This window comes from Podarcis pityusensis (genome assembly GCF_964106645.2).
Source record: "Podarcis pityusensis genome assembly, chromosome: 5".
NCBI classification, from domain to species: domain Eukaryota; kingdom Metazoa; phylum Chordata; class Lepidosauria; order Squamata; family Lacertidae; genus Podarcis; species Podarcis pityusensis.
Genome location: NC_138032.1, coordinates 41,317,421 through 41,343,200, shown reverse-complemented (window position 1 = coordinate 41,343,200; position 25,780 = coordinate 41,317,421). Strand labels below are relative to the sequence as shown.

The 25,780-nt window shown below is 44.6% G+C and overlaps 1 protein-coding gene across 6 annotated transcripts; it reads left to right on the top strand.

Moving 5' to 3' along the window:
• The first annotated feature begins 410 nt into the window (after positions 1-410).
• ALDH18A1 (aldehyde dehydrogenase 18 family member A1) lies at positions 411-25,780 on the top strand. Of its 6 annotated transcripts, none has more exons than XM_081008417.1 (18): positions 411-539; positions 10,426-10,530; positions 12,033-12,256; positions 13,528-13,677; positions 13,764-13,868; positions 14,303-14,473; positions 14,779-14,869; positions 15,420-15,544; positions 15,978-16,122; positions 16,528-16,601; positions 17,620-17,719; positions 18,354-18,574; positions 19,415-19,552; positions 20,209-20,404; positions 20,909-21,030; positions 21,918-22,104; positions 23,482-23,577; positions 24,848-25,780. In XM_081008417.1, exons 2-18 carry the CDS (start codon positions 10,446-10,448, stop codon positions 25,027-25,029), a joined length of 2,412 nt encoding a protein of 803 aa, XP_080864543.1. In that variant the 5' UTR covers positions 411-539; positions 10,426-10,445; the 3' UTR covers positions 25,030-25,780. The 6 variants fall into 6 exon arrangements, with proteins under 6 accessions (XP_080864543.1, XP_080864545.1, XP_080864544.1 ...); XM_081008419.1 differs by having other exon boundaries at positions 412-539; positions 14,321-14,473; XM_081008418.1 differs by having other exon boundaries at positions 412-539; positions 14,321-14,479.

Sequence of the window (25,780 nt, the reverse complement as noted above, 5' to 3'; positions counted from 1 at the left end):
AATTATTTCATTTGTTGCTGTCATCTTTTCCTGCCAGAGGGAAGGAGCTACTGATGCCATTCTCTGCCTCAGGTTCCCAGACAGCCTGGCAGGCCTTGGGCAGTGATGCAGCTTGACAGGGCGAGGAGGACAGGCTCCGTTCTTCCCCAGGCAGAAAACTGCCTTGGGGGGGGGGCGGCCCTAGACCCTGCCATTACCCGGCGCATCCTTTCAATAACAATTCCTCTTCCGCAAGAGAAGGCCAGCTCCTCTTCGCAGGAGGAACTCTCCCAACGCTTCATATTTTATTTTATTTTTGCACGGCCAAATAAATAAATAAATCTGAAGATCTTTGCAATCAGATGGGGGGGTCGGGCGGAAGGAGCCCCCCCACGTTAAGGGGAGGCAGGTGCCACGAGGCAAGCAGTGGGCATGGGTGGGGAAGGAGGGGGCGGAGTCCCTGGCCGGAAGTGCCTCTGCTGACATCGCTCCCGCCGGCCGGATCGGTGTTTGGGGGGAGTCCGGGGTGCGCTCCGCTCCGCTCCTCGTCCGGAGAGTTTGTAAGTGATGCCGGAGGAGGGGGCCGCAGCCTGGGGGGGAGGGAGCGGGCCGGCGATCCCTTCTCTCTCTTCCCATTGCGAGAGCTCGTAGGGGGCGGAACTGGGGATAGAGACCCTGCGCCCCAAAGGAGGGATTCAGGATCGCCCCGGTCTCCCCATCCTCCACTGAGAGCGAGTCGGGCTCTGATCATGGACCCGGCTGGGATCTGACGCACTCGGTTGCCATCCATCCTGGAGGGAGGGCAGGGTCCCCATTCCCACTCCCACATTTTTAACCCCCTGGGCGATCCAAGTGGGAAAGAGATATATTTGTGCCCCGTCCCCCCACGCTTCCATTGGCAGGTTAGGGGCGGGGGTGCTGAACCCTTGCTGGTGGTTGTGGGCATGAAAGCAGGGCACTTAAATAAAGGAAATTGTCTTCTGTGTATGACGTAAGGGGGCTGAATATACAGCAGAGCCTTTCTAAGAGTCCGGGGTATCGGCTGCGGCTGTCTTGGGTCATTTGTTGAGAGTGATGACATATACGGTGCCTCTTGCATCATGTCCAGCATCCTTGGTGCTGCGCCCACCGTGTGTGAAGTGTCACGCACAGACCTAGAATCATCTGTTGGCATATATCTAGGCGGAAGCTGATTGATCTTACGATCAAGGCCACCAAGCGTCTAGCAGTGCCGTCTGACTTGCAGTGTTTTAAGAAAAGTGTGTGCAGAATAATGCTTTTTTAGATTAAAAGAAAGAAAAGGCAGGCGCAACACAGCTTCTGCGAGAGCAGTTTGCATCCCATCGCAACCCCTGCTTTTATGTCTGTTTCCTGCGTGATAAAGGCTATTTTGCGTTTTTGGAAATTTGAGATAAGTTCCTTGTGAGAGGGCAGACTTCAAAATTACTATAAAGTGAAGGGCAAAGTCTCATTCTGGATGCAAAATGTTTATCAATCAGGCTTGCCATAAATACTTGTGTTAACCCTGATGCCCTCTTCTTGTGTTTATAAATGCGGGTGCAGTTGTTACACCTGCATCCTACCTTTGGATGAGGCTGAGTTCTCACCTTATAGAGGGGTATTTTAAAGGGTGAGCTTTCTCCCACTTTTCTTTGGAGTTATGATGTTGCTTGAACTTCTTTCTTTTTTTCTTTCTATCTTTCCTTTCCATTTTTTTTTTAACAATCAAACTGTCAGTCAGCCAATCTCTGGGCAAGATTGCTTTTAAAATTATGTATTCTTTCTCTGTTCTTTTGACTTTGATGAGTTGCACAAACCCTGCTCTGCTGCTGGTTACTAAAATCTCGCTAAAGCTTATATACACATATCTGTCTCTCTAACCCTTTCCTCTGTGCTACTCTCAACTCCTCTGTCTCTATCTTTATAGATCATGTTGCCTTTTGGATTAGAGGGGCAAGAGGTCATTATTTAACAATGGGTAGGAGAAAAAAGATGTGGTTTTTTTCCCCTCTGGGTTTTTCCCCCCTCCTGGGTGCTGGAGAGGAAAAGCTATGTGTTTGCAGATTGCATGAATCAAGGCATTGAATTTGGGACATCAGCTGGAATTGATTCTGCCTAGAAGTTGGGAGTTCAGGGTGGACACTCTTAAGTAGGTAATGTAAGCTTAAAGTCTCACTTACAAAACTTGCTATATGTAGAAAGACTCTTGTAAACACCACTTTGTATGGAAAGGAATATAGGCCTTTTATCAAAACAAAACCTCAAATCCTTTCCTGAGGTCCTCTTTTCCAACTTGGGCCACTTTTATTATAGGATATAGGAACAAAGGCTCAGTGGGAACTGTAAAACTGAGTAGATACAGATGTGGAGATCATTTTTAGAGGTGCAGCTGCATAGTCTGTTACAGCAAAAGTGAGTTTGTGTTGTGTTACCTTGAATAGGAACAGATTTGTGAGTCTTGTAAGTAAGCCTACAAAAATGACTAGTTTGCTAGAAAAAGTAGCCTGCATTTCCATGCTGGCTGTGCTCCCTCCTCTTAGGCTAGTAAGAAAAGGTTTTTTACTGTATTAGCAGCACCAAAGTGACCTTTATGGGGCACAAGCCTGGGCAGTGTGGCTGGAGGTCCTGGGTGTTCAGACAAGATCCCCCTCTCAACTGGCTGCTGCCAAAGAAGGGGTGGATCACTCTATACCTCCTCTGCTAGCCCACTTGCCAGACTTTCCTTCCTCTATGGCTAGCAGAGGAGAAATGGAGCAATTCCACACACACACACACGCCAGGCTGCTTATGCACTTGTACCAGGCAAGCTGTTAAATGCAAGGCTGTATGTACTGTAATATAAGCTTTCATGCACAATTGATTAAGAAGCATGAAGTTGCTGCGAATTGCAGATGGGGAGAGTGCAGTTGTGCTCAGGTTCTGCTTTTGGGCTTCCCGTAGGTGTCTGGTTGGCCACTGAAAGAAGTGCATGCATGCCGGAACTAGATGGGCCTTTGGCAGGATCCAGCAAGGCTCTTAAGTTCTTATGTTCAGTTCACAGGCTCCTCAATTTAAGATTATGGTTGCTTGGGAACTTCTAAAAATAGGGGTTCTTAAGCATGAAAAACTGGGTTAGATCCTAGGAAACCAGTTTAAATTAAACTAGCAATATCTGGCTAGCTTAAACAGGAAAAATAAATAAAATATGCACGTCCAATTTTGGTCAGGATCTTAGTGTTTCATTTTGTTTAGTGTGCTAAATATACAGAAGCAAAACAGTAAAAAAACCCAGTAAAATTAAGTGTGTGAACTTTTGGAAGAGGGGGATTTAACTGTCTCAAAACCTCTTTGTTTCTCCTGCTACATGCAATTATTAATAATAGTGGTGCAACAGAAGGAACTTTTTTCTTTTCCAGGTCTTTCTAGCATCTTCTAAACAGCCAATTTTTCCAACGGCAGAGATTAAATCTTATTTTGGTGCCTTTGTTAGCTCTAGCCTTTGAACCGGAATTTTCCCCTTGTTTAGAACTGCTTGATTGGATCTCTATATAATTAGTGGGGTGAGGGGGGAGCAGTAGTTTTCCTCTGAAATGTTGAGCTTGGTTGGGCCACTGCAGATTGCCAGACTAGACAAGCTGGATTTGCAGTAACTTGTTATGCTCTAAAGAAGTTTTCCCAAGGGAAGCTTTCAGGATTTAAGAGTGAAATTACGGTAAGTCTAAGCAGAACTGAATGGGTAAGTCTTGACATGATATTTCTCCCCTTCTTATTTATATTAAGCACTTTTAGCTAATGGATGCATATACCTGAATACCTCCATGTGCTTTTTTCACACAGTATAGCTTGAAAATACAGAATTGTATCCACCTCAGTTTTGTAAGTATTTCAGTGGAAAACCTACGGCTGGAGTTAACAAGCATTCTAATGAATATTCTTTTTAGCCTATGAACATTCACTTGTTATATGTTGTTGGTTTGATTTAATAAACAATATGTTCTGAAAGCTATAGTTCATCCGCCATGAAATTACTGTTTTTTTTGAAGGCAGCGAGTTGTAGTTATGAGGACTGGAACTCGGAGGGTGGAGAATGCCATTAGTAAAAATGGAAGCAAGAGCTTCTCCTTGTGGCCATGCCAGAGGAGGAGAGGAGTGTGTGGAAGCAGACAAGTCTGAGGGTTGCCTAGGCTTGCTCCTGTAAAGATAGTTCATTGAAGCAAGACACAAGTGTGTTTCCTGTCCTGAACTTTCTGTTCTTGGGTTGTGCTTTGTGACTTCACACAAAATTGCTTCTAAAGCTTGCAGACATAGCTGCACTTGGAGTTACTGGTGTTGGCATCCGTCTGCCTCTAGAGACAATGGAGTGCGCCTCCAGGGGTGAAGTCAGACTGCTGGAGAATCACAGTGCCTGTTGTGGCTGCAGAGACCAGTAACTTGTAACTGCTGCCTCCTACGTTGTTTTTGCTGTGTTGGCAAGCACTGAAGTGACCTCTCTGGGGTGCAAGCGGGTACACAAAGACATGTGGCATTACTTGAGGGATCAAAGGTAACCATGGAAAGGTTAGCGAAGGTTCACGAAACTATTAGCAAAGGTATTACCTTCTAAGAGCAACATTTGTCCAGAATATTATACTCAGAGACAACTTTATGCCATTGAAATTTGTCCTTAGCTTGCCATACCATTAGATTGCGAGTTGCCATCTTCTGCCCTTGTAGTACCAGGAGAGTTTTTTAATTTTACACTTCCCTGGAATAACTTCCATCTTGCAGGAAGGTATATTGGTGATCTAAAACTACTTCTGGCTTTGGCTCCACCCATGTTTGGAATTGGCCATACCTGCTTTTGGCTTTAGCCAAACACTTACCCCTGGGGGATTGGGGCCTTTGACTTAAAAGATTCCCCACCCCTAATTTAAGGCTCACTTCTGCTGACTTGCTGCTGAGTGGTTGGAAATGAAAACAGGGACGTACTATATTGAAACAAGGTTTACTGGTTCGTGCTAATAGAGAATGCAGTGCAGAATCCTGTCTCCAACTAATGCTAGTGGTATATGCATAATATTTTACTGAGCTTTCTAAGGTCACATGATTTGCTTCAGATCCTGAATGAAACATACCATATTTTTCGCTCTATAAGACGCACCAGACCACAAGACGCACCTAGTTTTTGGAGGAGGAAAACAAGAAAAAAAATATTCTGAATCTCAGAAGCCAGAACAGCAAGAGGGATTGCTGCGCAGTGAAAGCATCAATCCCTCTTGCTGTTCTGGCTTCTGGGATAGCTGCGCAGCCTGCATTCACTCCATAAGATGCACACACATTTCCCCTTACTTTTTAGGAGGGGAAAAATGAGTCTTATAGAGCAAAAAATACGGTAATTCTCTGATACCTAGTTCTTTCTCTTTTTAAAGGCAACCTTGTTATTGCTACACCCTGTGATGGTTAAGCCTCCTATTTGTGCAAAGTGTGCAAAAGTTTTTTCTTTTCTTCAAACTTCTGCATATTAATAGCTGGCAGAGAAAGTGCATACGCTGACAAAGAGTAGAAGAATTCAAGGATGGACTGGACGGAAAAAGGATGAACAAAATCTTCCCCCATATTCCTCCAACAGAGTCCAGCTGTTAGGTTAAACCTACACAAGTTGCTTGGGGGGGGAGTCATCACATGGCAACCTTTTCTGGTCATGCTCCTCTTGCGAAGTTTCCTTGGGAATTCACCTCTAAGGAATCAGATTTACATGTAGCTATGTACTGAGGAGTCATCAGAAAATGGCCTTCGGTCCATAGTTAAATATTGAACTGACCCCTTGTAGGTAATTTCCTAAGGAGGCTTTAATACGGGGGGCAGGGGGGAATTGTCAGTACAAGATAACTTGTGACTAAAAGAAGAAGAAAAAGCTATTTCATAGGTGGCACTGTGGGTTAAACCACAGAGCCTAGGACTTGCTGATCAGAAGGTTGGCAGTTCGAATCCCTGCGACGGGGTGAGCTCCCGTTGCTCGGTCCCAGCTCCTGCCAACCTAGCAGTTTGAAAGCACGTCAAAGTGCAAGTAGATAAATAGGTACCGCTCCAGCGGGAAGGTAAACGGCATTTCCGTGCGCTGCTCTGGTTCGCCAGAAGTGGCTTAGTTATGCTTGCCACATGACCCGGAAGCTGTCTGCGGACAAACGCCAGCTCCCTTGGCCAATAAAGTGAGATGAGCGCCGCAAACCCAGAGTCGGCCACGACTGGACCTAGTGGCCAGGGGTCACTTTACCTTTACCTGTACCCCAGACGAGCCTTCCTCAGCCTGGTGCCCTCCAGATGTGTTGAAATACAATTCCCATGAACCCCAGCCAGCATGGCCATTCTAACTAGGTCTGATGGGAGTTCTCCAAAATATCTGGAGAGCACCAGACTGGGCAAGGCTGCCCCTAGATCCCCATCCAAGCATGCACAGTCCCCATTTGCAGCCCCTCTTCTTCTTACTCCCTCTGCAGTCTGACATGCAGGTTCTGTTCCTGCACAGAGCACTCCTTAGAACTCTAGCTAAGGAACTGGTACTTTTGCCCCTTCCCTTCCTCATTTGGGCCTTACTGGAGGCCCAGTGCTTTCCCATAATTCAATCTTTTCTTATCCTGTTATTCCTGCTTGCTAACTACATGGACTGAACTGCTGTCACATGCATTAGCTGGCTGATTCTGGTAAATCTGACAGCAAAACCAGCAATTTGTACATTGCAGAACACACACTTCCTTTACAGAGATTATATCCACGCGGAAAAAGTGGTGTGTTGAAGGGTCATCAATGAGCTCCTGACCTCAGCCTTGTTTCTATGCATGCTGCATTCCCATGGCAACCATTTGCTGCTTTTTTGGCTGGCTGCCCTCTTCTTCTTCCTGGTTCTGCTCAGCAACTGCAGTCTTTGACAGAAAGTTTCAGCAATCATGTGAAACCATATGTCTCAAAACAGAGTATTTTGAAACTCTTAAGTTCTGAGTGGTTTTCTTTACAGTGCACGAACATAACTGGGAAGAGACAAGGATAAGAATCTGTAGAGAGCGTAACCCATAGAAGAGTCCAGAGGTGCAGTTCGTTCTCCCACATCTCTGTGAATTGCTGAGATCTGAGATGCTTTTGCCCATGATGACAACAAGTTGAGTTTCTTTTGCTAGGTATAGCCAGATTGTTATGCTTCTTGCTACTTCAGTGGCCAGCAGAAGCACATCTCTTGGGCAGGAGCAATACAGAAGTTGTCCTTTAAATTTGATGGTGCTGCCCTGTTGTGGAAAAGTGAGGGACGTGGTTGCACTGGAACTCTTGGAGAAAGGACCCCTGGGCGGCACTATAATTTGGGATTGTGTAATCGATGAGCAAGAAAATGGTGTGTCGAAATGGAAATGAAAGCTGAAGCGTATGCCAGGCACCATCTCTTCCCCTGAGCTCTAGGGGATGAAAGACGTCTTTGAAGGGGAATGATGGCGGAGATTGGGCAGGGCATCCATATAAACCTTAAGGTGTATGTCAACCCCACTTTTGCATGGCTGTATTAGATGGTGAGTTTTACATCTGAGGTCAAGGCTGACATAAAGATAACATGCTTCTTAAGGCTGTCAAGCTATACAAACATACTTAGCAGTAACTTCCATTGAACACAACAGGGCTTATTTTTTGATTAGGTGCGCATAAATTTTCGCTTTAACAAGATATGGCACAGCCCTCAATCTGGGTCACTGGAGTGCCTATGGCAGCACTTTCCTAGAGCTGGTTCCCTCGCCTTCCTGGATAATTACCAGTGCAAGGAATATCTCCATCCAGGTCACCCTTCCTTGCTTCTGGGGTATAATCTCCATAGCAAGGCATGTGGTATGACCAAATCTGCTTTGAGACACTTATTGTGAGATATTGGATATGAAATTTTTGCTGCATGTTTTTTTCCCTTTAAAATGCATGGAAGCAGGGTCTGGTTACCATATTTGCAAAGAGGTAATTCACATTTGAAACATGCATGCAATTTTCATATCTTTAGCAGAGTTGAAAGTGCTTAGAGAGAAGACACCTGCAAATCTCTCTCTCTCTCTCTCTCTCTGTGTGTGTGTGTGTGTGTGTGTGTGCATGTGTGTGTTTTGAAGAAGCAGAGAGGGCCTGATTACTGGCTGTCAGATCTGGTCTGCACTGGAGATCTGTAACACTTGTTGACATTTCAGCCTTCAGCTTGGATTTTGTGCTGCAACGTGGAACTTTTTCATCAGCCGCTGAGCTGTAGGGTGTGAGGAGGTGATGCCTTGACTGCTGGGAGTCAGGTTGCATCAGCTCCTTCCAGGGCTCTCCCGTCTTTCTGTTGGAGCTGATGTGGCTCATGCAGGCAGCAGCTCAGGGATTGGCGGCTGCCAGGGAGTCATAATTGGCTTCAGCTGGATTTTCAGGAATTAACTCTCTCGACTCTGGATACTTCTGCAGTTCCTTCTATCTGAGGTTTCCCTGCCCCCCCCCACCCCTGCCTCCAGCTTTTCTTCTTGAAGAGCAGGGACAGGCCCTTATTTGACATTGTGAGTTTTCTGCACCTGGAATCGATGCTTTCAGAAAGACAGTTCTTGGATCCAGTGCCTGGGCTGCTTATGTCTGCTTTCTCTAATCCAGTGCTAGGGAGCTGGGCAAAAACTGGGGCTTGTAGCATCACTGAGTCATCGTGTGATGCTATCCCTTGTCTTAGTGCTTCTATTGGAGTGCTTTTCTGCAATGGCTTCCAGACTCTTTATATGAAATGCTTGGGTGAGAAACATGGAAATCCTCTTTTTGCTATTGCTCTTGTCAAAATGAGAATGGGATGGGATCTTTGGAATTGCCGTTTTCATCTTCCCTTCTTCCAGTGCAAATGGAGCAGCAATTGTTTCAGGAAGGATTGAATTACTGTCTGAAGCAGGTTTGAAATTGAACCCACAGTACCAGGTGGCAATTTGGGGGGGGGGGGGACTGTAATACTGTACTGTAATACTTTCTTACCAAATTCAAACTTACTTAACTATTTCAAGAAATGAAATATATAGTGTGTAACTGAACACCTGAAATTGTACAGTTGGTGCTATACTGTATTTGCGAGTTTTAAAGGTCTCAGTTTTATTCAAACAATAGTTACAAATGTTCCAGTGTTGGAGCTGAAACTTGTTCCACGCTAACCTAGGTATATCTTAGTTTTTGCCAGTTGGGAAGATAGGAAAAGAAATTAAAAGTAAACTGAACATGTGAAACTACAGTGGTACCTCGGGTTAAGAACTTAATTCGTTCTGGAGGTCTGTTCTTAACTTGAAACTGTTCTTAACCTGAAGCACCACTTTAGCTAATGGGGCCTCCCACTGCCACCGCTCTGCCGCTGCATGATTTCTGTTCTCATTCTGAAGCAAAGTTCTTAACCCAAGGTAATATTTCTGGGTTAGTGGAGTCTGTAACCTGAAGCGTATGTAACACCAAGTACCACTGTATCCGCTTTATAATAAAGATTTATTATCTGGTCTTAGCCTTGGTATTATTCTGCATAAGCAGGAACAAATAATATTTTTAAGAGAAAGGGCTTAGAAAATACCTAAAATAAAGACCAGCAATAAATTTGGATATATATATATATATATATATATATATATATATATATCAATATATATATCTATATATATATATATCATAAGGTTGCTGTCTTGTGTACATTTAATTAGGAGCCGGCTACATATACATGCACATTCAGAAGCAAGCTTCACAGTAATTGTAAAGAAAATTGGCTATCCTGTACCCATATTTCTGTTGTTGATTTTTGTTCACCCTCCATTGTTAAACTGATTGCATTTCAAGTTTATTTCTCTAACGAGCACCTGCCTAATCCATAGCTTCTTTTGCACTGAGTTTCATGGCCTTCAGAAAATGGAAGATGTGCGAGTAAAAAGAAGCAAATTCTTGCTGCCCTCTCATGTTAGTCCGGTGGCCCTTGGTTATATTTGTGTATCTTTAAACTTGATTTAGGAGGAATTTGAGTCAGGTGAAGAATCAGGGGCTGCATTGTACATTGTTGTTTGTTAAAGGAGCAATATGCTTAGCAGACTCATAGTCTGAACCTGATACGTTGAGAAGATGCTTTGTATTCTACCACTTGGAAAATGCACTCCCAGTGTAAAAATCTGAAGCATATTGCTTGTTTAATACTGCAAGTAACAATACTACCATTGAATCGTAACTCTGAGTTTTTGTAGTAGCATAACTGGCTGCAACATTATTTTCAAACAGCATTCCACATCATTCTGGAAAAGAAAAACAATGCATAATAGATTTTTCACCTTTCTCCCAAATCTTCCACTGAAACACTGGAGGGAAATCCTGGGTGGCAGTGAAGAGCCACTTCTCACATATTAAACTTTGCTGCAGGGCTATCATGCAACTTGCCATGGGGAGACTGCCTGGGACACAGGAATAATGGAGAATCATGTAGGCTTCCTTGTTCTCTTGCAGGCGCTGTTGATTCCATCAAGATGCTGTGCCGAGCTGCTCTTCTGCCTTCCTTGCGTTCTTCAGGACAATTCTGGCGGCAGACTGACGTGGCGGGCTCTCACCCTTGTATGTATCAGAAGGAGGCAACTGTGGGCTGATATACAACGATCTGAAAAAAATGTTTAAAATGACATTTGTTAAAAAACCGGAAGCTTTTTTGATAGGAATTTTAGAACAGCTGCCGAAAGAAAAATGGACATTATTTATGTACACTACAACAGCAGCATACAGGACGTGAGTGGTGCTGTGGTCTAAACCACAGAGCCTAGGGCTTGCCGATCAGAAGGTTGGCGGTTCGAATCCCTGCGACGGGGTGAGCTCCCGTTGCTCAGTCCCTGCTCCTGCCAACCTAGCAGTTCGAAAGCACGTCAAAGTGCAAGTAGATAAATAGGTACCGCTCTGGCGGGAAGATAAACGGCGTTTCTGTGCGCTGCTCTGGTTCGCCAGAAACAGCTTAGTCATGCTTAGTCATGCTGGCCACATGACCCGGAAGCTGTACGCTGGCTCCCTCAGCTAATGAAGCGAGATGAGCGCCACAACCCCAGAGTCGTCCATGACTGGACCTAACAGTCAGGGGTCCCTTTACCTTTACCTTTACCTTTACAACAGCAGCAAGAATTCTGATAGCACAGAACTGGAAGTCTGGAGAAATACCGTAAAAGGAACAACGGCAAGAAAAGTTGATGAACTATGCAGAGCTGGCAAAGTTAACAGACAAATTGTTTTAAAAGGGCAATAGTGACTTTGAAAAAGAATGGGAACCTTTTACATTATATTTGCAGAAACAATAAAAAAAAATAGACTCATTGGCATGTTTTAAATAAACATTTACAATTTTATTTACAATAAAACAAGAAATTTAACAGCATGACAATATAAAGTATATATAAACAGCAGAATGCAACATGAGACATAATAAACCAGAGATGGAAGTTGAGGGAGGTCAACAGGGAAGGGGGAAACTGAAATGTGAATGTTCTGTAATGATTATAGATATTGTTATGAGAAAAGAAAATCAATAAAAATTAATTAGAAAAAAGAAAAAAGGAGGAGGCAACTGTGGGTAGAGGCCTTTCTGTTAACACTGCAGAATTGGGAATTTCTCAGCAATTAAAATTCCAGACCGAGGTGTCCTGATTCTTACTACTGTACTGCTAAAATGCAAGCAGCACGGCTTTGGCAATGTATTGTGTTACTCTGCCCCCTACTGGCTTGTTGAAGCATTGCTGCAGAAATATAGTTTCTTCAAGCCCTTAGCTGTCTTGGCTGACGTTCAGCCTAAAGGAAAAGGCTTCCATAAAACTGCAAGGAGACCAAGAGACAGAGTATGACCTCAGAATATTCTGGTCAGTTGGTCAAGTGGTACTTGGAATATTTAATTTGCTCTGCAAAGGTGTTCCTTGGGCTAATGTTTTTTCTCACTCATTTAAAAGCTGGACACTAGGTAGAGGCAGGTGATATGTTCAGACTCCCCCACTCTCTCCTGACCTGGGACCTGGAAAAGGGGGGGTGGGATTTTGGTTCAATGTACTTGCCTCTAATGCCTTTGCTGTGTGTTTCAACCACAGGTCTACTGGCTCCTAACCTGGTGTTGAGGAATGAGTCTGCTCGGGGCTGGAGTAACATCCCGTTCATCACGGTGCCCCTCAGCCGAACCCATGGCAAGTCCTTTGCTCACCGCAGCGAGCTGAAGCATGCCAAGAGGATTGTGGTGAAGCTGGGCAGCGCTGTTGTGACTCGAGGAGACGAATGTGGCTTAGCCCTGGGGCGACTGGCATCCATTGTTGAGCAGGTAAGCAGGCCGGGAGGCATTGAGGGCATTTGGCTGCTTGTTCTCCTTACCAAACCCTGCCAGGCACCTCAGTGGTTAAAGTTGTCTCCACTTTATGCTGGAATGCCCAGGCACTCGTAGGCCATTAGCTTTTAGTTAATCCTGGTTGTTGCTAGAAATGTGCAGCCCACACTGTGTTTCAAAGATTGCAGTTTCCTGCTCTTTTGCTTCCTGTTTTTATTGTTTTAATTTGGATATTTGCTTGCGTTGTATGCCACCCTGAGATCAGCTGAAGAAGACTGGATTATTAGAGCAGTGGTAAACCCCCCCCCCCACACTAAGGGGGTCCGTGGCACATACCCAACAACTGACCAGAACATCCTGCTTTTGGGCGCCATGCCCTCACATGGTCACATGACTCACGCAAGTCACATGACTCACACAGGAGTGCAGCCCAGAAGACATGTTTTGCGCTGGGGCATGTTGGAGGGTATGGTGGCACCATTCACATAATAAAAACAACCACCCAGAGTGGCTGGAGAAACCTAGCCAGATGAGTGGGGTATAAATAATAAAATTATTATTATTATTTCCAAAAGTAAGGATGTCCAAGGCTTGCCTTTTGAAAAAGAGGGGATCTGCATTACCTAGCTAATTGGGAACCACTGGATTAGAGGAATATTTGAATACACAGATAACAGTTGAAGGCAGGGCTTAAATGTTATGAGCAGTAGAGTGCAGAGGGGCAGAAATATGGTTTAATATTAAAACACATGTGATTAATATTAAAATATTAACATTAAAAGGCAATGTTTTTGAGACTCCCACCAAGAATAATGGTATCTCAGGATCTGCCTGTGTTATCTTGCAATGATGGCAACCCCCAAAGTGGGGAAGTAACATAAGGGGAATAAATAATCCTCATTTTAAAGATGTATTGTAACAGAGTACTAATGCCCTCAAAACATCTCCCACTGAGGTGTTGCTGCAGTTATGTTGAGGCAGGAGTGCCATATTCATGAAACTGATAATAAACCTAGGATGTTATAGGGAGAAGGGATGGTTATATTTATTTTCCCAACATATTCCAAAGAGTAGGGATTGTCTCTGAGTTGGCCTTTTCCCTCCCAGTTACCCTGTGTGCTAGGCAACATATAAACCCAAGAAAGCTTACATTCTTCCTGCTTTGGAGAAATGTTTTCCTACAGAATGATCGCAACAGCGTCTAAAAATTGGAAGCAAGGTAAGATGGCTTTAAATTAGACTAAGGGTTGGTTCTCTCATGCCTGCAGGTATCCATGTTGCAAAACCAGGGCCGGGAGATGATGATCGTCACCAGCGGGGCTGTGGCCTTTGGGAAGCAGCGGCTGCGTCACGAGATCTTGCTCTCTCAGAGTGTGAGGCAGGCTCTCCACTCAGGGCAGAACCAGCTCAAGGACATGGTAAGCAAGTCGGAGAGCGACCTGGGTTCTTCGGTGGTGGTGCAGAAACCACTGTTCCTGGCTGACTTGTTCTCTAATCTTTGCAGGCGATTCCCGTGCTGGAGGCTCGAGCCTGTGCAGCTGCTGGTCAGAGCGGGCTGATGGCTCTCTATGAGGCCATGTTCACACAGTACAGCATCTGTGCAGCCCAGGTAGGGAACTTTGTACACACTCCTCCTCAGAGTGTATCATCTGCCTTGGGCACCATGCAAGTTCTCTCTTGACTCCTGGAAGAAGACTCTCTTTCATGCTATTTGCCAGGAAGCCTATTCCAACGCTAGGGCCCCCCAGTTCAGTACATGCCAACACCTTACCCCTCCATCCCTTCCTTTGCTTTGCCCAACTTAATACTCCCCCTTTCCTCCTCCCAATAAGGCCATGATAATTGCATTTCAGATTTCACAACAGGCTAGCCGACCTTTTACATCTGAAGTGGTTTGTACATCGACCCCTCGCTTTGTTTGCTTTGACTTAACAGAACTTCCATTTCCTTTGTTGTAAGAATTCAGCTAGTTCGTTCGTAACTTGCACGCTTGGTGGCCCTCTTCATGCCGAAACTGATAGTGGATAATTTTTGTCAGAGCAGTTCTTTTCTTCCTTCCAGATTTTAGTCACCAACTTGGATTTCCACGACGAGCAGAAGCGTCGGAATTTAAACGGGACGCTGCACGAACTGTTGCGGATGAACATTGTCCCCATAATCAACACCAACGATGCTGTGGTTCCTCCCCCAGAGCCAAACAGTGATCTTCAGGGGGTAAACGTGGGTAGCGCATTTCAGTGGGTGGTGGTTGCTCGCTCACTCGTGGACCCGCTAACACGCTGACTCCGGGCTGTAGTGCACGCTAACGTCATAACGCTCTGGATTCTCCAAGGTGACTTGCTGCTTGTGGATGTAGTAGATCTGGCTATTTGGTCTTGCTTGCGAGGCTAGCTGTCGACTCGAGGCTGGTAGTACGACTCCTAACCATCTCCTGTTGCTTTGCTTTTCTGTTAATTGCTTGGGCATTGGGTTAGCTCTCGCCTGGCTAGTATTGCTGACTTTTACAATGTGTGTTCCAGGTAATTAGTGTGAAGGACAACGACAGCTTAGCAGCCCGTCTGGCTGTGGAAATGAAGACCGACCTGCTGATTGTTCTTTCGGATGTTGAGGGTACGAGAGTTGTTCTGTTTCTGGCTAAATGGCCAATGCAGCTTTGTGATCCTTTTCAGCGCTGCGGTTCAGGAAGAGGAAATGTAGGGAATTGACTGTGAGGCTCATTGTAGTCAGCCAGAACACTGCAATATTCACAGTGCACGCCTTTAAAAGAGAAGGGATTAGTCATTGCTTTATTCATGCTGGTTAGAAACAGAGAAGCAGAGTATACATTATTTGTCTTGGGACTGCTGACAGTTTCTTAGAGCTTAGAAATGGATTCACCTCTTCCCAGATTACTTTACCTGAGGTATCATATTCTGCCTTTTGCTTCTAAATTCTGACCCTGGCTATCCCTTAGTGTGATAGCTTACGGTCCAACTGGATGACTCGATACTAGCAATGCAGTCCCTATGGTTCAGAGGATCCAGTTACCTCAGTCTTTTTTCTTTTCTTGTCTGAATGGTAGAGGTCAAAGATTTATTTTACAAATGTATGCGCATTGTTTTTCAACCATAATGATATTGAAGGTATGTTCCAGTAGCTCATTTCCACCGTTCCATTTCAGGACTCTTTGATAGCCCCCCAGGATCAGATGACGCAAAGCTCATCGACATATTTTATCCTGGAGACCAGCAGTCTGTGACATTTGGAACCAAATCACGGGTGGGAATGGGAGGCATGGAAGCCAAGGTTGGTCAAGCACCTCACTATTTTGTTGTGATTGTGTCCATTTACCATCTTAAGACCCCGTTTAGTCTTTATAACAAACATGTTAATTTTCTAGATTTATTTTATAAAAACACTTTTCTGTTGCATCCTATGCCATGCCTTTGAGATAAACTACGAGCTGCTTATGGCAGTAATGAGAAACCTGTGGCCCTCCAGACTACAACTCCCATCATCCCTGACCATTAGTGATGCTGTTGGGGGTTAGAGTCCAACAACACATCTGGAAGATCACAGATTCCCCATTCCTGGCTAATGGGGAAAGTTACCTCTGTTTTTTATGTCTTGAAAAAGTGTTGATCCTTAAAAGAGTTTTTACACTCCTACCAGAAATTACAGCAAACAACAATGCTCTTTTGTTTGAAAACACGCGTTTAAAAATATTCTTCATTTGCAGGTGAAAGCTGCCCTGTGGGCTCTCCAGGGAGGTACCTCAGTAGTGATTGCCAATGGAACTCATCCCAAGATCTCTGGCCATGTCATCACAGATATTGTGGAAGGGAAGAAAGTGGGCACGTTTTTTTCAGAGGTGAAGCCTGCAGGTAGGTTAGCATGGTCAGGTCCAGAATTTGTGGGGAACAAAGAATGACAGTCATGGTGCAGAATTTTTGGGAGGCTGGAGGCAGTTGGTTACTTCAGCTGTAGAATAAAAGCCACAAAAGAACTGTGAGGGTATAACTATTTATGCTTTTGTTGTATGAGGCAGAAGGGTGTTTAAGGCCACTTTAGGGGTTGTCCTGCTAAACATTTAGGAGGTAAATGTTGCTTCTGCAATGTGCACCCTTTTCTCTGGACTTGTGGTGTGGCGTGTTCAGCCATGTTTTGATTCAAGAGTGGGAGAAGTGAAGATAAACTCTTCTAAATATTCTCCATTGAGTATGTGGTGGCCAGAATTAGCGTGATGAGAGTTAGTATGTAACCACCCTCTGCTTTTTTATTTTTTAAAGGCCCAACCGTGGAACAGCAGGCTGAAATGGCTCGAACAGGAGGCAGGAGTTTGGCAGCACTTCAGCCTGAACAGGTAACCAGCCCAGTCAGTCACATAATGTATATTACAGCCTTGAGAGCACATACAGGGCATTTGCAGTAAATGCAAAAAAAAGGTAGTAGCCCCCAACTGAGATGACAGCTTGCATAAATGTTGAAGGTTAAAGTTTCCCCATATAATAGGTGGAAACGACACTTTGGAAATCTGCACTAATAGTTTTCAAAATCAAGCTTTATTTACTACTATTAAGACTGATCAAGCACATTGAGTTTCACTTCTGCAAGCATGCAATTTAACACAATCATGAAACATCTGTGTCAAAGAGTACATATACTATATAATACAGAACAGGCCTGCTATTTTTTAAGACCTGCTGAGCTAAATTCATCCCTCTGGCCATCAGTAGCTCAATAAAGTTACTGCTTTTTTGCCTGCCTTGGACTGCAAAACTGTGATTGTCAAGCTCCTAGTGGGCCATGACAATGTGGCTCTTGGAATCTTGTTTGGCTTAGAATCATAGAATTGGAAGGGACCACAAGAGTAGTACAGGCTGAGAGTTGTGCATGCCTTACTCATGAAGCATGTTCAGTGAGATCTTCATAGCCTAAATTAATCTTCCCCCGAGTTGCAGATATTTTGGACTCCCAACTCCACCAGTCCCAGCTAGCATGGCCCAATGGTCAGGGAGTTATAGTCCAAAACATCTGAGTCATAGCTCAAGCAGCAGGATCTAGGCTTTGAAATCTGAAGATCAGTCCACTTGGAGCATGTGGCACCTTCTGCCATGGTTAGGATGAGGGGAGAAGGGAGGGGAGGTTGATTTTTGTAGAGCAGGTGCTCCAGGGGGAATAAATTGAGTTGCAAACTGAACTGGCAAGGATACCTATCCAGCAGCTTGACTGAAGAATAGATGAGCAGTCTTGGAGATAAACCAAAGGGCCTGGCAACTCAGTGAGAGATTGGGCTGTGGGTTTGAAGGAGCTAACAACATCTCCTATGTCAATATGGTGACCAGATGCCTGATGGTGGTTCCCTGTCTATTTTACTACAGAGAGCAGAGATCATCTATCATCTTGCTGACCTTCTGACAGACCAGCGAGAAGAGATTCTTCAGGCCAACAAAAAAGATTTGGAAGAAGCTGAGCATAAAGGTAAGGCAGGTGGAGTCCGTGTTGGGTATGTGGTGAGAACAATTTCTCATCAGGCCAAGCGGGTGATGCTGGAGATGTCTGAGGCTGCCATTTATTACTTCAACAGACTACAAAGATAAGATGAAGAAATCTTAGAAAGCCTTTGGCCGAATGTTCCTTTAACATTGAGACTTTGTTTTTGTTTCACCTGAGCACCTTTGTTGTTCATGCTACCCAAGGGGTTACTTCAGCTTCAAAACAGAAAGGAGATCTTTCTAGCCAAAATCTTTAGACAGCCTAGTTTCACAGTTGTCTAAAGGAACCAGGTGAAGGTCTTGCAACAAGGTCACAAAGGCTTTTCCTATTCCATAAAAGCCTATGACTTCTCCATGGATGCAAACCCAGGGATCTTTTTTTCTACATAAAGCCATTCATGTGTTTCATTAGACCAGCCGAAACACAGATTGCAGGAAAGGATAATGTGATAAGTTCTTTGATTGTACTGAACATTGTCACCTTTGTATTGATTTTTTTTCAAATTAAGTTTTTACTTCCATCTGCTGACTCAGTGTTAATTGAAGTCTTCATTTCTGTTGCTTCATTCTAATCATTCATTAAATGAAGTCTGACTTGCTGGCTTCTGCTTCCATTTCAGGAAGACTGGCCCTTCCTTTGTTGAAGAGACTCAGCCTGTCAACCTCCAAGCTGAATAGTTTGGCCATTGGGTTGCGACAGATTGCAGCATCGTCACAAGATAGTGTTGGCCGTGTCCTTCGAAGAACACGTGTAGCGAAGGATTTGGAGCTGGAGCAAGTGACTGTGCCTATTGGGGTCTTATTAGTGATTTTTGAATCCCGGCCCGACTGTCTCCCCCAGGTGTGTGAAGAAGTCACCTGAGAAACAAAGCAAATATAACTTGCTATGAGCTGGGAAGGTCTCCAATTGTGGATTTCCCCACCTTGTCCCCCGGGGAGGGAAATAATTAGTACTGAAAGTGTTGCCAGTTGAGGTTTGTGTGTTGTGGTTAGGATGTGAATGTGTTGCAGCAAGCTTGATAGTTTGTCCTTTATTTTATATAGTGTCCTCCATTGGGTCCTTTTAAAAAGTTGCGCAGCCCAAGTAGTCTCTGGAGCTATGCATCTTTCCTTGAATTTTAATCAGGAGTTCAGAAGGGACATAGTTATAGCAACTCCCCTGCTTCCCAGCCAGATATATTGCATACCCACCATTAATTACAACCTTCCAAAAACAAAGCTTTAGCAGAAAAACACGCAGCATTGCAACCTTGGAAGCATTACTATTGAAATACAGCAAAGTGACAGATCTGAGCTTGATGGGACCATAACCCATTCAGTGTTTTATATTGTCAAAAAGTGAGGGAATGGTGGTGAGGAGAGGAAGAAAGGGACAAGGGGAATGAAGATTCAAAATAAGAGGTATAAGTAAGAATAGCCATTGCATTGTCCTCTAGGTGTTGTTGGACTGCAACTCCCATCATCCCTGAGCATTGGCTATGCTGACTGGGCCTGATGGTTATTGTAGTTGAGCAGCATAGGGCACAACATTGGCTGCCTGTGAAATATGGCACTGTACATCTATTATTGTTAAATCAGAAATGGTTCACAGCACTCTCACAATACATTATAATTGTTAGGTGCTGCTGTGGTTATAAATGTGTTCTTTAATGCTTGTCTTCCTCGCACTCCTTTCTGGCAGGTATCTGCTTTGGCCATTGCCAGTGGAAATGGCTTACTGCTGAAAGGAGGGAAAGAGGCATCGCACAGCAACCAGATCCTTCACCATCTGACTCAAGAAGCTCTTTCCATCCACGGGGTGAAGGACGCGGTGCAGCTGGTAAGTGCCTATGAGCAGAAAGTGGGGAACAGGCAGCACCGTGGTGACAAAACACAGGCTGGGAGGGCAGCGTCCAAGGGGGGTCAGAACCTGATATATTACTGAATGAAGAAAAAAAAATAAAGTTCCACATATTCTGAGTTAAAAAGAAATAATGGGTAATGGTGCCTGAAAGAGAACCCTGGCAGAAAGAATTTCATTTAAGTATTGTTTCCCCTTTTATGAAAAGAGGAAGATGCATTTTTAATTGAAATGTGTTAGGCTGCTTAAATCTTGCTTCAAGTTGGTTGGTGATTCTTTGTGTTGAGTACCTAAATTTTTTGAGTTCATACATGGCAGGCAGTTCTTTGGGACTGGGCAGGGATCCTGGAAATGTCTGTAATCTGGAATTGTGATCCATTCAGAGCTATTTCCAGGCGATCACCTGCCCCATTAACGTTACTGTGCTGCTTGTTGCCTTCTGTCCAGGTGCTTTGACAAGCTGCTTATTTTCTGTTGTGTGTACACACACACACACACACACACACACACACACAAAATTGTGCCCAAATAGCTGGGCAGTTTCCCTACTGTTGGGTATGTATTCTCTGTTTTGTCCCATACTGTGTTTATTCTTCCATGGGCAACCTCTGTAACTCCTGGCGTGGTCTTTACAGGTGAATACCAGGGAGGAGGTGGAAGACCTTTGCCGTTTAGACAAGCTGATAGATTTGATCATCCCCCGTGGCTCGTCTCAGTTGGTTCGGGATATCCAGAAATCTGCTAGAGGAATCCCAGTGATGGGCCACAGTGAAGGAATTTGTCACGTGTATGTGGACTTGGAGGCCAGTGTGGAGAAGGTCACCAGAATAGGTGAGATGAGAGGGCAGAGATTTTTCTTCTTCTTGAAAGGGTTGGGCTAAGTGATCGGCATGAGAGGGCAGGGATGGTCAACATGCTCCTCCTTAACCTGTTTATTTCAGATGTTCTACAGCAGGGGGAGGGACAGAAGTCAGATTGGGATCTACTGGTAGATCGGTAGATCAGAGGATACTTTTCAGTAGGGTAATGGCAGTTTCTGACTCCTAATTCTTTTAGCATAAGTAGCAAGAAAAGAATTTTGCTTCCTAAACTAGGCTGTTAGAATCCCTGATCTTTAGTAACTTGGATGTATATTTGTACCTTTGTCCACAGGCAAACCCAGTGTCTTGTTCATGGGGTGCAATAGGTGACTAGCTCCCCTTCCTAAGCAATTGGCTACGGTTGGTGGATTCTAGTAAAAAACAAAACAAAACCCCAGTATAGATCCTGCATGCCCAATATCTGATCCTGCATGCTGTGCAGCACCTTGTAACCAATAGTTTGTCCTTCATCCAGTGAGAGACTCGAAGTGTGAATATCCTGCAGCCTGCAATGCGCTCGAGACTCTCTTAATACACCGGGACTTGCTGAGAACTCCCGTCTTTGACCAGATCATTGACATGTTGCGAGTGGAACAGGTAAGTAAAGACGGCTGGAACAGGCTGGACGTGAGAGAGTGGCTGCCACGAGTTTCTTCTCAGTGAGATGCCAGCTAAGAATGGATGCTGCAGATGCAAACCTTGAGGAGTGTCCGCCTGCTCCAGTTGCAGCATGATATAGATTTATGCAATAGCCTTGTCTTTATAGTAGTGTGTGGCTTGTCCTGAGCATACATTGCACTTTGAGCCACGTTTCTAATTATGCATCTTGGTGCCAAGGTCCTGGAAGGCATCTGCGCTGCACCTCTGCCTAGGCTGAAGAGCCATAGAAGACAAGCATATATGGAAAGCAGGTTCCTGTTGAAGTTATCTTAGTCCAAGCTTCTTGGAGACTGGAATCTTCTGCTTGCTGATCTTCTGTAGTAGGGATGGGCAGAACTTAAAAGATAGAGAGAGGTCAGTTGCTGCGTTGGGCATTCTTGAAGGAGGACTTGGGATTGGCTTGTGAACGTGCTTTATCCACTAACTTGAAGCCTGAGAGCTTTGAACAACAGGGTTGAATGAGATTCAGCCACCAAGCCCGTAAAACAGGATGGGAACTGTGGCAGTAGGCTACTGTAAGGAAAGTGCTAGAGAGTGGAAGATAATTTCCTTCAAAAGTACAAAGGAAGGGACATAGGAAACTCCCTTATGCTGATTGTCTAGCTCTGTATTGACTGTACTCTGAATATCAACAGCTCACTGGAGTTTCAGACAAGAGGCCTTTTTCCTGGAGATATCAGGGATTGGGCTGGGGATCTTTCGTGTGGGCAACAGTGTGTGTGCTTATCGCTGAGCAATGGCCCGTCTGCGCATTGTTTGGCTTCCCTCTTTGCATAGAAGCTTGGAGGAGGAATGTGAGTGAAAACGTTTTGTTCTTCCATCAGGTGAAGGTTCACGCTGGCCCCAAGTTTGCCTCCTACCTGACATTCAGCCCCTCGGAGGTGAAATCACTCCGCACGGAATATGGGGACCTGGAGTGCTGCATTGAAGTGGTGGACAGCGCACAGGATGCGATTGAACACATCCACAAATATGGGAGCTCCCACACAGATGTAATCATCACAGAGAACGGTTGGTGGCCAGTCTAACGTCTTGTGTGCATTTACATTCCTTTCTTTCTGCATTTCTGCATTTGGGGGCTCCAGGATTGCCTCAGTTGGAACTCTGAGGGGCTTTTTTCCGAAGTTACCTTTCTAGGGCCTGGCACCCTCCACAATGTGTGTCTCTTCCTTTGCTGCTCTAGGAACAAACATCTGGTGATCTGGACCACATTGGAGGAGTCCAAGCCACATCTTCTTCCCCTGCCTGTATTGCCCTTCCCAGGTACATGAGCACTGCTGCAGGTGTGGGGAGGAGCTGTGGCCTGGGTTTCTGTTGTGTGGCTGGAGTTACCAGAACAGTGCAAGAGGAGCACACACTAAGAACATAAGGAGTCACACTGTATCAGTCCAAAGGCCCATCTAGTCCAGCATCCTGTTCTCACAGTAGCCAACCATATGCCTGTAGAAAGCCTGCAAGTAGGACATCAGTGTAATAGCACTCTGTCCACTTGTGATACCCACCATCTGGTATTCAGAGGCATACTGCCTCCAACAGTGGATATTTTGGGACTGCGGGGCGGGCTGAGTCACAAATCCCGCTGACTATGTCCAAATTGCTGTTCGGGTTCCATCAACATTCAAGAAACTGCAACAACTTCCATGTTCTAAAAGCAGTGCTTTTTTCTGGGGGGACGCATGCCCCTAAACATTTTGTGAATCTTTGTATTTTTGTCCATATACTGTATTTATTTTTCCCGATTTGAACTATAAAAGGGTGGTTTTCTTGAGTCAAAATGAGAGTACCCCTAAATGTTTTTTAAGAAAAAAGCACTCTCTAAAAGTAACATTGCAAATTTTGCTGGTGCCTTGTTCCCTCATTTCTAAAACTGCTTGTTCTTGTTGAGTGTTCAGCTCCCTACTGTTAACATTTATTTTTCTATGGAGAAGAACAATAAAAATGAATGGCAAGCTCATTGTCTGAGTGCCCGTCTTAAGTAGTCAAAACAGCAGCAACCAGGAGGAAGGGAGTAGAAGCTCCAATGAGGACTGAACATGAGAAAAGCAGTGGGGAAATGGGGTGGAATATCCTGCAATAAGTCATGACTGGCTGGCTGGAACCTTGAGCAGGAGCATTCCACACAGCAACTTCGTTTGTTGCAAGTCCCCCTTGCAAAGAGACATAATACAAAATTTATTCATACTCAAGCTTCTATCCTGCCCACCTTTGCAACACAGACTGGTTAACAACAAAGCATCAACAAGCATTTTAAATATAATAAAAGGCTGCAGTGGTATAACAAAAAAATTCTAAAAGGCCTTTACAAGTGACCATTCTGTTTCAGCCCACATTTGGCACAGTTCTATTGTAAAGCAGTTGTGTTTAAAAAAATCCTTTTGTCACCCCCAGAGAAAACAGCAGAGTTCTTCCTCCAGCACCTGGACAGTGCCTGTGTGTTCTGGAACGCCAGCACCCGCTTCTCGGATGGCTATCGCTTTGGGCTAGGTAAGGGAGCACGATGGGTACCCTGTGCCGCTGGTGGCCAAGTTACACATTTTGCGTGAGGTTGAGAGTGTTCAAGGAGGACACATGGTCACCTTTAAAGTTAAGAATATTTAAGGAGATTTACTTGGAACTTCTTTTTAAAGCTTTAGAGTATTTTAGAATTAGAGAGATCCAGGCCATCTCAAAGGGAGAGTTGGCGGTAGAGGCTACCATAAACAAGAGCATTTATGACAATGTAGAGAATGGCCTTCTCCAACCTTGGATCTCCAGATGTTGTTGGACTACAGTCTCCATCATTCCCAGCCAGCATGACCCTTGGTCAGGCATGATGGGAGTTGTAGTCCAACAACATCTGGGAACCCAGAATTGGGGAAGACTGACCTAATTCAAAAGACGTTTCTGAGCACAATTCAGAGTGTTGATGCTGACCTTTAAAGCCCTAAACGATCTCAGCCCAGTTTACCTTAAGGAGCTTCTCCATCCCCATTGTTCAGCCCAGACACTGAGGTCCAGCTCCGAGGGCCCTCTGGCAGTTCCCTCACTGCAAGAAGTGAACTTACAGGGAACCAGGTAAAGGGCCTTCTCAGTGGTGGCACCTGCCCTGTGGAACGCCCTGCCAACAGATGCCAAGGAGATAAATAATGATCTGACTTTTAGAACACATCTGAAGGCAGCCCTGTATCAGAAAATTTATAATGCTTGATGTTTAGATATTATGTTGGAAACTACCTAAAGTGGCTGGCGCAACCCAGTCAGATGGACATGTTATAATTTTTTTAAAAATTATTATTATTATTATTATTATTAGAGATGTACTGTAGGAGAGATTCAGCTGAGGCAGTCAGTGACGAAAGAGTGACTGCCGCTTGGAGTAATCTATGGCAACACATATATTTGCATCTGGGTAAAGTGCAGGTCTGTGAGCAAACTCTGCATTAAGTCCCGCACAATGTGGCAATTCACAAGAAAAAACCCTTAAGATAAATTACTCGGTGGGCACTGAGGAATTAGCTGCTTTCCTTCAAGCATTCATTGTGGGGCTGCACCAGAAGATGAAACCGCAAATCCTTAGTTGTCTAAACCTCATGAAGGTGAAGGAGCAAATTGGCAGCTCCAGAGCTCAAATGCAGTGCAAGAAGGATGAGAGAAAGTTGGGGGGGGGGTCTTGAAATATGGGTGAACGAGGTCTGGTCAACTTGACTTGTGCCATTAGACTGGAGAATTTCCTTCCTGCCCTCTTCAACCCAGTTGTTCTATTCTCTGCACACAGGGGCTGAGGTTGGCATCAGTACATCGCGCATCCATGCCCGTGGGCCAGTTGGAATTGAGGGGCTGTTGACCACAAAGTGGCTGCTAAGAGGGGAGAATCACATCGTTTCCGATTTCTCTGAGCAAGGAAGTATGAAGTACCTTCATGAAAATCTCCCCATCCCACAAAGGAACAGCAACTGAGCACCCAGGTGGGGCAAGTGCATCTTTATGGAGACTGTTACGGTTTCACAACAGAGTCTTGGAAAGGAGAGGAACCTCCACCTTCTGGAATGCGGAGTGTTTTTGCACGCTGAGCTTCTGGATAATCCCAAGCGGTGACTTGCGGACCTTGTTTTGCGCCCGAGTTGTTTCTCCTCACACTGCAATGCGTAGATGTTGGGTGTCAGCGTTGAAAGCACCTCCTTTGCGCTTGCAGCACAGAAAAGAGGACTCTGGTACTCCATTCCAAATGATGGGGATCTTTAGGGTTGATATTGGACCTATTTATTGATCTGGATTCTTCTTTTCAGCCATTCACAAGAGAGAGAGAGATTCCACACACCCCATCCTTTTCTTGCTTCGAGAATGCAAGAAATGCTTGATCATTCTGCCTTCCTTTGGAGATTTGAAATCTGAAAGAGGTTGCTATGACAGTTCTTTAGAGTTCATGTCTTATTTAAAATGTTAAATCATCTTTAATAAATATTCCAGGTGCATAATGAATTTTTTTAAAAAATCCAAGCAATGCTTTCCATGCCAATTTCCTTTAATAGTTGACTGATGGAGTGGGGAGAATCACAGTGGTAGAACTATAACTGTTTTTCACAACCCTTTTATGAATATTTGTACCAAATATTTTTGTTCATTTTATATAAGCTTTTATTTCCCCTGAGAAATTGAACGTATTTTTCAAACTTTATGGTTTTTCAAATAAAACTCCCTTGCAATATGA

What these genes read in the sequence shown, in the direction of transcription:
- ALDH18A1 (XM_081008414.1), top strand. Translation starts at nt 10,446, where the DNA reads ATGCTGTGCCGAGCTGCTCTTCTGCCTTCCTTGCGTTCTTCAGGACAA. An exon ending in ACAGCATCTGTGCAGCCCAG is followed by an intron (nt 13,869 to 14,302) that starts GTAGGGAACTTT and finishes TTGTCAGAGCAG; the next exon opens with TTCTTTTCTTCCTTCCAGAT. An exon ending in GGAGAAGGTCACCAGAATAG is followed by an intron (nt 20,405 to 20,908) that starts GTGAGATGAGAG and finishes TCCTTCATCCAG; the next exon opens with TGAGAGACTCGAAGTGTGAA.